At 41.1% G+C, this 12,787-nt stretch overlaps 1 protein-coding gene across 7 annotated transcripts in view; it reads left to right on the plus strand.

Annotated features, from left to right (window-relative positions):
- Positions 1-5,828: 5,828 nt before the first annotated feature.
- The window catches only part of wnk1b (WNK lysine deficient protein kinase 1b), a 104,446-nt gene continuing 97,487 nt past the window's right edge, over positions 5,829-12,787 (plus strand). For 4 of the 7 annotated variants that reach the window (XM_046072328.1, XM_046072333.1, XM_046072330.1 and 1 more), the window contains exons 1-2: positions 5,833-6,445; positions 9,071-10,762. In XM_046072328.1, coding sequence (XP_045928284.1) covers positions 9,839-10,762 — 924 coding nt within the window. In that variant the 5' untranslated portion in view covers positions 5,833-6,445; positions 9,071-9,838. Of the gene's footprint in view, positions 6,446-9,070; positions 10,763-12,787 lie in introns of all 7 variants that reach the window. The other 3 variants (XM_046072329.1, XM_046072331.1, XM_046072334.1) reach the window with 2 other exon arrangements.

Genomic DNA, 12,787 nt, shown 5'->3' on the forward strand with positions numbered 1-12,787 from the left:
CCAGAACAGCAGGCTGTTTGATTCTCCAGTTAATTTGAACTGATAAATGACAATTTGTTGTTTCTGGGTTTTTAAAAAATAATGTAGTATATAATAATTTAGAGGCTATGGGTATGTTGGAGACCTTGTTCTGTAAAGGTTGTCCTTTTTTTCAAACATTCAGTGTTAAATTCATCTCACAAATGTTATGTTAGAGGAGGAGCACAAAAATGCACTGTCATGTGTCACACATGACAGGCTGAGGTGATGAAGACAGGAAGAATGAAAAAGGAGAATGTGCACATCAGAAGATAAATTACATGCATGACATTCTGATTTTTGATTTTCAGTTAGATAACAAGTGTTTACAATCTGATCATTTGAGAAAAATCCTCAGACACAATGCAGAACATATGTCACAGAATGATGTATTACATTATAGAAATATTCATTTAATTAATTTTGTTATATCACACTGTCAAATTGTAATTGTGCTTATGATGCCTTATACTGCTTGATTAAAGTCCAGTCAAAGTAAAAGAAAGAAAGAAAGACACAAAGTAAGGGATAAACAGGGGGATAAGAAGGAAGTGCCTGTGCGTTTGTAGGAAACACACACACAGAAAGACAGAGAGGCCTAAATTGCCTGTTTTGACGAGTTCTCCAACCTGTTGTAACTCGTTAGGCAGGACATATTCTCATTGATAGAACTAAGCTGGCCTGGGTCACACGGCCACACACTGCCATGTCAGCAACCTTTTTTGAACCGTATTTTGAACAATGTTTTTCACCAAAAAAGGTAAACTGGAAATGAATCTGAAAAAAAAGGTCTCAAAATGTCTTACTTTTATCAGCGAGGCATGAAGATAATATATTATAACATATTTTTGTAAGAGAGGCAATATAGCCAAAGGGAGGAAAAGCAGTGAGCAATTACGCAGACTTGTTTCTATTTAACTGAATTTAACTTGAATTTGTTGAATTTCCTCACCACTTTCACTGAAAATAGTGCTGTCTTACTGATGTTAAAAAAGGAGCAAGCGTGCTGTTCTGTAAGAATCCTATTTTTGAGTCAGAATAAGTGGATAATCCAGTAGTTCATGTGAACATTACTACTAAAGGTTGGCAGGCATCAGTGTTGTCGAGAAATCAATCACCTTTTTTTCGCATTAGACGATAGATTACAAACTATGTACAATCTATTCCATCTTTGATCTTTAATAAAATCACATGCCAAAAATCAGGAAGTTCATCCCAGAGTTCTCTGGAAGACGAAAAACAAGTTGGACACTGATCAACTGATTAAAGTCTAGATTACAGTGTATTTGAAGGATTGACAGACAAAAATAGGTGACTGGGTCACTGAGAGAAATTAGACTCTAACTAATACATAACTATATAGAACGTGGTTTCCAGAGTGACATGTAGTGCAATGATTGCAACGCTGGAATAAGCTTCAGGTTCTTCTAGATTGCTCAAATACCGTATAACCCAATGATAGTTCCTTCCTGAGTCAGCCAAAGATTGGCATTTTTACCAGCGAAGTGTGATTCAAGTGTGATTCACACCAATATGGTCTGTTCTGTTGGGCAAATCATTTAGGAAGTTGTGATTGTCATAATGTTAAAGGAATAGTTCAACATTTTGGGAGAGAGGCTGATTTGCATTCTTGTTGAGAGTTAGATGAGAAGATCAAAACCACTCTCAAGTTTGTACATTCATTTTAAGGCTACATGAAAAAGTAGCTTAGCATAAAGACTGGGGAAAGATGAGAAACAGCTAGCCTGGCTCTGTCCAAATGTAACAAAATCTGCATACACTTTTTGTACGCATTAAACAAATGAGATCTAACATCTTAATTAGTCAGCTTTAGGCAGATTGTGTTATGTTTGGACAGAGCCTGTCTAGCTGTTTCCCACTGTTTCCAGTCTTTGTGCTAAGCTAATTGTTTACTGGCTAAGCATTATGTTGACCAAACAAATATGAGACTGCTATCAATCTTCTGAAATAACTCTCAGCAAGAAAGCAAACAAGTGCATTTCCCACAATCTCAAACTACTCCTTTAAAAATCTCTCTGTTATTCTTCAGTGTGACTTTTAGTTACACAATATAGCAGAGTGAGGTCAGCGTGTCTCCTATGAGCTGAGAGAAATGTGGATTCATCATGGTGCGGCTCAGGTCTCTTGTTACCTCACTGGGGCCTCATGCTTTACAGCTACTTTGAGAGTAGTCGCCCTAAGGTGTAACTGCTTTGTGTTCCTCTTTCACTCTGGTATCTCTGAACTTTGGGGCCCAAAATATACAACACAATTTGGCTAGCATTTTTCCTTTAGGTACAACCTAGGTACAGGTAGGTCAGGACAGACCCAGAGAGAGAGAGAGACAGAGAGAGAGAATAAATCAGTCATTCTGACAGAGTAATTTTCAGTGATAGTTTTACAGCTTCCTGAAGGAATAGGCATAGGTGTGTCAAGGTGTGTGTGTACAGAAGAAATGTTGAGGTCAAACTCTTGTTGTCAATTGAGTTGAAAAGACCAAGCTATTAACATAACACACACACAAACCTATATATGCTGTTTTCCAGGACAGAAGAAGAAGTATTCAAATATACATTCACCAAAGTAAAAGAACAACAAAGAAAGAGTTACACATCAAATTGACTTTTAAATGCTTTATATTGTTGTAGTTTTTGGGCACGTCACCTGTCCAGCCAGGAGTTTTTTTCTGTTGAGTGAAGCATCTGTGACGTGTGAAATAAATAAAATGTAGCATTATGCATGATACATTTGTCATAAGGGGATAAGAGGGATTGTACAAGAATTATTGCAACAGTGAATCTCTCAGTATGCCGCTGTAAAGGTTGATAATATTTATGGAGGCTTCACTGACAAAAAGAGGACATCAGAATCTCACACGCAGTTTGCACAAACCATACATTAGTTGGTAGACTATCTGTTGGCAGTTGTAAATATACTGTATGTACATTAGATGCACTCAACGAAGTCTTTGTGTACTTTCCAAAAGTGTGTTCTGTCCTGACTTGCTGTCATGTTGTTGTGGCAACCTGGCATATAGTTTCACCGCCTTAAGAAAAGTGCAGGATGAACATGTGCAGCATGTGTGCACACAGGCAATAGAGCACCCCACCCCACTCACACACACACACACACACACACAGAGGCTAATATTAACCTCCTGTTGGTCATGTGAAGATCCAAAACAAGTCCATGACCATGTTAATGTCCCTGCCTACAATTTAACAAATCTTAATCATTTCTGGGTTGTTTGCTGATTTCCTAGCAGCAATACTGAGCAGATTATCTTGCTATTAACAGTGGAAGCTGAGATAAGAGCTATATTTGATAAGACACGGCAATGACTATACATCAGTCAGTAGGGTGTACAGCCCCACTGGTCAATGGTCATTTTTATGTCATTTTCACAATTGTTACTTTTGTGAAAGAACATTTGCATGAGTAACTGGAGGAAGTGTGTAGTGTGTTTCTTAATTAGAAAAGATACAAAGTTTTGTTTAACAAAAAAAGGCTATTGTGTGAGCTTAAGTAGCCCAGCTGCAAACTAAAAGTAAAAGCCCTCACCATTTCACCATTTTAGGGTAAATTAGTTATTATTCTAGGTTCTGTGCCAACATAGTTATATTTAAAATGAATTGGGGACCACTTTAATTTTGCCAACTGAAAAAGCAATTAACCTGTGCAACACTTAAATGCCTGATAGGTCATTTGATGAACAGGTGGCAGTTTGGTCTCAAACTGGTTGCTCTTTATGGAAATTGTTTTATTTATTCAAAGTTAAGTCAGGGATACCTCTTTGGTGCGTGTTGATTTCAAGGGCCTTGGTGTTAAACAGTTTGAACCCCTGCTGTCAAATATAAACAGGATGAGCCACAGAGAAAAATAAACAACACTGATGAGCAGGATAAAACCATTATCCTGTTTTGATTATTCTTGCAAGAGGCGCTGCAGCTCAGTATCAGGGTGTGTAAATCTGATAGACAAACAGATTCAGATCTTAACTGTGGTTTCTGATGTGCAGGATTTGATAGGAACTGACTTTAACCTTAAGAACCAAACCAAAAAAATTACAATGAATTAATTAAAACGGCCCATTATGAACTTATTATTCATTTCTGATTATTCCCTACCTTTTGAACTGTAGTAAATCTGTAAGAGAAGGCCACACACACACAAACATGTTTGTTCCTGTATCCCCGTGGAGACATCTCATTGACATAATGAAATCCCTAGCCTCTTACCCTAACATGTTCCATCACAACCACATGCCTAACCACAACTTTTACTCTAACCCCAACCTTAATCTAGTTGTAACCTCAAAACTAAAACCATGTCTTAAGCATAACAAAACCCGTCTCTACCCGTGGGGACCTCAATTTTTGTTTCCAGGGTGACCCGATCGAGTCCACATCGTTTTCGCGCAGTCCCCACCGGGATACGAAAACACGAAACACACATACTCACATATTCACACAGTAAGGGAGAGAGAATCACACACTAAATAAACATCAGTCAGAAAGGTTGACTTTGGATGTGTAAAACATGACCCAGACATAAAATAAAAGCATGATGAACGACATGTTTTGGTTCACACTGCAGCTGTTGACTGCCTCAGCATCCCAGCTTGTCAGCTTGTTAAGTCCACCAGAATTAACAATAGTACGTCCGGTTTGACCTGTCAAAATAAAACTGTTGACGATGCACGTATTGCAGAATGTTTTTCCCCAGGAGTCCCATTTCACTCTGTTTGGCTTCCACTTGACAAGATGCAAATTAAGAATGTTTAATGAGTTTGATTCAGTTTTATAGTGGTCATTTTTAAAGTGCAGTAAGTTAGAATTTGTCAGGACTGTTTCCATGATTTGTTTATAGGCTACAAATAAATGGCCTACTAGTAAATTTATAAACTTTTGATAGGTTTGTATTCAAAAGGAATTTATTAAACACAAGATTACAAACAGGATTAATAGGTCAATTTTGATATGGCTTAAAATGTTTAGGGACACCGATATGTCAAAAGTATCTTTCCAACTAAATATTTAATACATTAGCCTATTTAAAATACCAGCAAGGAATTTAAATCCATAATTGTAATAAAATACGTAGACCAAAAGGAAAATACTATGTAGCCTACTTTCCTTTCTTTGCTAATTTTAGTAAAGAAAACCAATTATCTCTCTAAACATCAAAACAAATGATAGAACCACTGATCAGTTTAAACAATTGAGAATCCCTGACCAGATGACCAAATTCCTAATGCAAAAGGAAATCTTTCTCTTTCTCAACACCCTTTACACCATCCCAATTTTCAAAACATATGCCTAACATTTCACAAAATTGCATTATGTGAGGTATGACACTGAAAGTTTGGGAGCTTACAACTGTTCCAGCAAATGAGAAAAAAAGGTGAGAGATGTTTCCTCTCCTCCCGGATCGCACACAGCAGGGGCACAGCTGGGCCTCTCTTACAGATCAAATCAGACAGCTGCTGTCATCTATGAAAAAATAGCATAGGACAAATAGGAGGTGTGGTTCCAGTAAATAGCATGGGAGCTGCAGGATGCACTCACAAACACTTGCATGTAGCCTTAAAATTGTTGAATTGGGATAGCCTATATTTAACAATAGCCTCGTTGTTTTTAATTTATTGAAAATGAGGAAAATATACAAACAAGTTAGGTATATCTATACAAACATCAGGGAGAGAGACTTTGGGTAATAAGTCCAATTTCTTTTGTTTAATTTTGAAGGAACGCCTCTCTTCCTGTATCATCGGGATTAACAGTGGGTGCTTTGACGCGGCACGTCGGCGTGAAAGCCCTGCCGTCGCGTTGTCGAGTCATCGCCAGAGAAGAGCGGAGAGCAGACGGTGCAGCCGTCTGATGGCTTGAAAACGGGGAATAACTGTGGTTCACAGCGGATTAATTGCACCACACAAGCCAAGAGGAGCGGAACCGCGGCCACTGGAGCGGCCTGGGTGTTGATACGGATGAGGATACGGCATCTTTGAGTTAGAGCGTTGCCTCTTTTGGCTGCGGTAGCAGACCCGGACACAGACAACACAGAGACAGACATAAAGAAGTACCAGAGCCGCCGCGACACCAGCGAGCGAACTTGGCTTCTCTGCCCTGTGGGAGGTGTCATTCTGTCGGCTGCGAGTCGCTGCACGTACCGCTCACCGCGGCGCTTGTTCGGCCCTTTAAAAAAAAAAAAGAAGGATAAGGCTGCAGCTAAGTTATGTTTTTGTAAATAGCTTATTTTTTCGGGGTTTTCAGCAACCAACTGTGGCTTTAATGTGACGCACTATACTGACACTTTGGAGCTTTGTAAATCGGAGCGGACTCCCACTGCAGAGGAGTTAAAGGCGTTTAAATCAAGTTTTTACCTTCATTTTTCTGCGGTACCACTACAGCCCACACCGATGTAATAGGTAACGGTACATTTTTTGTATCATTATAATGCTGTGTCCAAATCGTGACTGGTTGTTGCTTGTGTCTTGTTTTTTTTTGTATTGCCTCGTTTCGTTTGAGTTCCTCAACAGGCAGCAACGAACCCCTCTCTGCACGGATTGCTGCTCACAGTTTTCCTACAATGCTCACGGTTCAGGACGTTTAGCGGGGGCTTGCACCCTTTCTAACACAGTTAGTAACTTCCTCACAGTTTTTCACCAATGCAAATGCAGCCTCCCCCCCCCCCAATAACTTGAAGATACATTTTGTCTCAAGTTTAGCCTGTATCAACAATAAGCCCCCTAACTATAGCGACTCCCGTGTCTGTTCCCCTGGAGTCCTAATAGCTCCTGTGCTCATTTTAACAGGATGTGAACCCATTTTTCACAAGGATTTAATGAGCAGACCATAACGGACAGAATTAATGTAATTGTTAACATGGACTGGTGTTAATGTTACTGATAACGAACCTTCTACATTTAATGATATAATGCATATATTAGCCATATAAGCCCTACTTCTACTTGAAAAGTACTTTTGACCGTTCAATTCTGGCCATGCTTGAATGTTTATATGCGCATTATATTTGGCAGGCAGCCTGGCAACAGAGGAATCTTTTCTTCTTTATTTTTTTGCAACAGTTTTTCTTGCAAAACTTTGCTCATTTGCATAATATTGTGTAAAGTTAGCCAGACTTATTTCAGTTATAAAAAAGGACAGCCCTGATTCTTTAAAGCAGCACACCTAATGATAATTAGGTGTTTAAAATTACTTTATTTTCAATATTAATGTTGCAAGCTTTACCTTAAAATGACCATAGGCTATAATGGCTGATATTTTACATTTGAAATGAACTTGAGTGTACAATTTCTGCTCTTTTTTTCTGTCTGCCTTAACAACACCCCCTAGCTGTTGTAAAATCACTGTGAAACATCTTCTCATGGCTCAGTTCTTAGATAAGCCATATTCACAACAACAAAAAGGCACACAGCAATACAAGCCATCAGCCTGGTCTCTTCAGATGGTGTCATTGTGCTGTCTAATGTATTACTTAATTGACCATGTAGGGCTGTTCCTACATTAGGTAAATTACTCATCTTAACCTCTGGGGATATCGGGTACCATTAAATGCAAAGTAGTTACCATCTATTGTAAGGTTTTTTCAAGCAATAAAGCTACTCAGGAGCTAAGGAACCAGATTCTACCCGATTGCCTTAAGGCGCATACCTACTGTGACCTCTTCAGCGCTAATCCTGCACCCACTTCCCTTAACCGAGATAATATACAATAGGCCAAATGAATCTCTGGTGTTGTGTTTGGTTATTACTGGGAAACTGTCAGGACAAACTTCACTTATATTTTAAAGTATCTTCTGAACAGTAACATGTTGCATATTCTTTCTGAACAGTAACTATGTTTTGCATGAACATGTTCATATTCTATCATATATGTTGCAAATGTGAGCAGTTTGTGCAGTTTACTGACACACTTTTAGTGTGTGCAAAGCTGCCTTGTGCCATTTAAATCCCCATTCATGGGGGACAGATTAATTGAAGAAATCTGTAAAAGACTAAATGAAATTGTGACAATTATTCTGCATGTTTCTTTGTCGATAAGACTTGTGAACACGCGTTATGGGTAGTTTTAAACATGACACCAAAGCAGCTGCTGTTCCCCTGTCCCAGTGCCACTATGATAACAGTAGGATGTTATGTGAGGCAAATTGCAAACTTAGCAAGCATATTTCTTACCACTTTCTAAGTTTTATGAGATGTAGTATCTAGAGTAATGTACCAGTACACTGTCCTCATATGTATTTAGTTTTTACGCAGTGGTTCTATCTATGTCATTCCTCTCATGCCAAGTTGCCGAAGAGTGGCCTAACCTTGAGGTCAGCCAGGCTGTGGTGACTTTGGGCTAAATTTGGAACGTGGAGCAATTAGGCGCACACCCTACTGCATCCTTCCACTGCATTAACTACACGGGGGTAATTGGGAGGGAAAAATTGGGGTGGGATGCAGTTCTCTTTTTTTGTTAACAGGCTTGAGCTGGAGACCAAAGATCATGCCGGCCTCAACCCGAGTTCACTGATAAATCCCAAACCAAGAGTGCAGGAGTCCAGCTGAATCCTCTTAACAGCCAAATCTGGAATAATGAATAACTTAAGACCGTGCTATAACTAATGTGAATATTCACTTTTTGGTGTAAGAAAACCTACTTTCTTGTGCTGAACTAGTTTCACTATTTTACCAACCAAATTGTTAAGGAAACAAACATCCACATAAGGGTTTGATCCCTGTTTAGTGGTTGGAATTGCTGTCAGATTTGTCAACTGCAACTAAAATTGTTTGCAACATTTGGCTGGTGTTCATTTCCCACCCTGCCTCTGTCACTCATAATAGTCACCACAGGCCAAATGGCGGTAAAAGGAGTAACTGGCAGCTTTGTTTGTTTTACCAGCCACTTTGGTGGGAAGGCAAGTATTATTTGGGGGTCCCTTGAAGTAGGTCAAGTCAGTTAGGTAGTCGAGTGAAAGCAGATAGTAAATTTTGCAAGATATCTAAACAAAATATAGTTTCATCTGACTCTTCACTTTTTCATTTCAGGGACAAGGGCCAAAGCAGACTAAGCTGGCCTAGGCTAGGCCTACCTAGCCTTCTGTCTGGATTTACCAGACGGGCCAGCAACTTCTACAGGGAGCCCTATCTTCAGCGAGCAGTGGGGGGCTTCATCCTATTCTTACACAAACTGCACCAGAGCTCAAGTCAAGCTGAAACTGGATTGGATTCCAGTCATATTTCATCTTATCAGCCTGGGGGAGGCCATACTGGTCTGTTGGAACTCCAGTTCGTCCATGTTGTTGTCATCCCTCTCTGGATGTTGCTATCGGGATGGATTCGGGTGTTAATTTGACGGTTGTCACCTCATTGCAGTGCTTGCACCCCCCCTCCATTGACTGCCTCTCGTCCCCTCCCTCCCCAGTCTTTAAGAGAAAGCCCCTTCCTCTCTCCTGGGGCTTCCCTGAGTACAGAAGAACAGAAGGACCTTGTAGGAACTGTTGGTTGTATTGTTGAAACCGTTGCAAAGAGGAAGTAGAGTTAATAAATCCTTGCTAAAAAAACCTACAAACCACAATGAAAATGACTGCGTTCAGTTGATTTGGTTGATTTTGTTTTGTTACCCTTCCCCTTTTGTTTTTCTTGGAGTTTGATCAGAGGTTGGAGAACTTTTCACTTGAAAAACAAAGCTTGCTAGTCAAGATTTGTGCCCGCATGCACACAGTTTACACATAGGTTGGTCTGATTACTCACATAAAATAAATCCTTATTTATACTTACAGAATTTCTCTTTTGTGGTCTGAGCCTAACGGAGCAATGTCTGAAAGCAGCAGCAAAGCGGTGGAATTCATTGCCCCGGCCCCCCCTCCTCCCTCTGCATCTCCCTGTCCCTCACCCCAGACCCCCCACAAAAATGTGAACACCCCTGCCAGTTCAGACTCTCATGTGGTGGAGAAGCTCGACGGACACCCTGAGGTCCAACGGCGGCGCCACACGATGGATAGAGACTCTAAAACAGCCGAGCACCGTTTCTTCCGCCGGAGTGTCATATGTGACTCCAATGCCACAGCTTTGGACCTGCCCAGCAAAGCAGCCATGATACTGTCCTCACCTCCAGACTGTGAAGGGCCACTCACTCTCTACCCTCAACAGCCTGGACCTGGGGTACAGGATAAAGAACACGGGAAGGTCCCAGTAGGTCTCTATGTGCAAAGCCAGACCCTTCAACCTGGGCTTGGTGGGGCAGTTGCAGAGGGGAACATACAAAACGAGGAAGATTTACTTGTGGGCAATATCACGATCGCCGTTCCCACCAGTAGCAGTGTTCAGCATGGTCCAGATGGGGCAGTAAAAGATCCCAGCCCGACAGTATTGGATGTTACCGCCAAAATAGTAGGCAAGGAGCCTGACGTGACATTGCGCCCCAGAGGGTCAGAGGCCACACAACAGGCGGTGAAAGATGGAAAAGTGATAGAACATGTGGATGAGGGTAGCGTTAGAGAGGAGAAAGAGAGGGAGACGGAGGAGGAGAAGGAGCTAGCGAAAGCACGGGCAGAGCAAAGGGAGGCCGAGAAACGAGTGCAAGACGATATAGAGGAAGTGGAGACAAAAGCTGTGGGGACTTCACCAGATGGACGCTTCCTAAAATTTGACATCGAGATCGGAAGAGGGTCCTTTAAGACTGTTTACAAGGGACTGGATACAGAGACTACTGTGGAAGTGGCATGGTGTGAGCTCCAGGTGAGTCCAGATACATAAAACTGTTACCTCTTCAGTGTCTGTGCGCTGTGTCTCTTCCTGTTTATCTGACTAAGTCTTGAATTAATTGTAATTTTGTGGTTGTGGTCGCTTAACGTCTCCTTTTTACTATTTCTTGCATGTCCTCTTTTTTTTACCTTGACATCCTGAGATTACTGAGATGCGAGAACTTCCTGTTCACCCGGACTCTTTCCTGTATTACAAAATGAGATCACAATCTGATTGAGATTGAGATACTGGTGCAGATTACATCCTGGCTAAAGCTAGATGCGGTCGATTATTTGATTTTTGCTGCATTTTAGATAAAGCGTGACTAGTCTAGAGGGTCCATAGCCCTTTCAGCAGGCAGCAAAGTGCAATAGCGGGGAAACACTTTATTGAGAAGTGTCCTATCAACAAGATTTTTGCATTGTTTATGTGTTCTTTAAAGCAGCAGCACTGATGGTTTGGATTAATTTGTAAAACTTTTCAGCTGCTCTGAGTTTAATTCCACATTTCCTCTTGTTGTTTGTCTAGACTGTTGTTTTTCCCCACAAATGATTGAATGCATCTCTCAAAAAAATTGCTTCTTGGACTGGTTTATTGCGAGATGAGCTGTCTCTCAGTGGAGGGCCCTGCTTGAAAATATTTGGTTGACTTGGTCATTACGTTTTTATAATATTGACCTGTACCTGTAGTAGCTCCTTGGGCTGTGTATGTATAATGCTGAAACACAGTTGTGTGATGCAGAAAACAAAACAGTTCTTCTCCTTGGTTACTCTGATATTTCCACACCTTACGGACACATCTGACAAACGGAGGTATGGTGTAGCTCCGCCCTGTCGCTGAAGCTCAGTCATGGTTTTGGTTTGCTACAGACATCCTACAGACGTTTGGTATTAATGGTTGTTTTTTTTAAAAATGCATGTGAACGGATGCTGCGGTACTTCGGATTACCACTACCACAAGTTGCATATATCAGTATTGAATAAGTGAAAATGCTTAGGTTTGACTTCCTGATTGCCGGTAATCAAACCTCATGAATCTGCCTGCTTGATATCTGTAGAATGCCGGATCACTATTTAGGACAGCATTATCCTGCAAGAAAAGAGTTACTCGCCGAAACCCCCAGACAGTGTGGGATATTCAGGCTACTGAAAGTGAATGAGTAACACTGTTGCATCTCTCACCTACTTGTCCCCATTATGGTGCCCTTGAGTAGGACAGATGACTTCCTAGCTGCTCCACTATAGTTTCTCTGTGGCTAGACAGGTTGCACTGTGCAGCGCCCAATCGGCTTTCATTCTCAGCCTGTAGATGCATAAAAGGTTAACAAAAAGGCTGCGTCCTGTACACAGTGTAAACATGAGACAGGATGGCACACAGTTCACCACAGGATGCTGTTGCTACACTATGGTGCACTGATGCAACTTCTGGTGGTGTGTGTGTGTGTGTGTGTGTGTGTGTGTGTGTGTGTGAGAGAGAGAGAGTCAGAAAACCAGAAAGACAGAAAGTGTGAACAAGACACATGTGTTGGCGGGAGAGATGAAGCCAACAGAAAGTGGGGGGGAAAAAATAGTGTCTTTGCAGCTCATCTTGTTGACAAGTATAGGCACAGAGACAGAGGTGTGTTCAGTAGTTGGAGATTCAGAATAACAGTCTCAGCTGGTCATATGACATTCAGGGCACTGACTAACCTGAGGTTTTTAGCAGAGGGAGAAAACCGTGACATGGACTCACGTGGTTCTGCTTGCTCTGATGACATAGTTGTTACTGTGCCAGAGAAACAAATTTACATGATACATTTTACTCTGCAGAATGACAGGAGAGGGCATGACATTTTTTTTCAATATGATGAGTAGGCTAGATCTATTCCATCTTCTGAACATCCTGCTTCTCTCTCCTCAATGCCTGGAAGTCAAACAAGGTGAGACTGTGTAATTGAATGTTTTCGCTGCAAATCCTCACATGTTTATGTTTCTCAGTGTTTGATTATTTCCTGTGGGAGCCCCCCCCCCCCCCCCCCCC

Source organism: Micropterus dolomieu, linkage group LG16 (assembly GCF_021292245.1).
Source record: "Micropterus dolomieu isolate WLL.071019.BEF.003 ecotype Adirondacks linkage group LG16, ASM2129224v1, whole genome shotgun sequence".
Classification (NCBI taxonomy): domain Eukaryota; kingdom Metazoa; phylum Chordata; class Actinopteri; order Centrarchiformes; family Centrarchidae; genus Micropterus; species Micropterus dolomieu.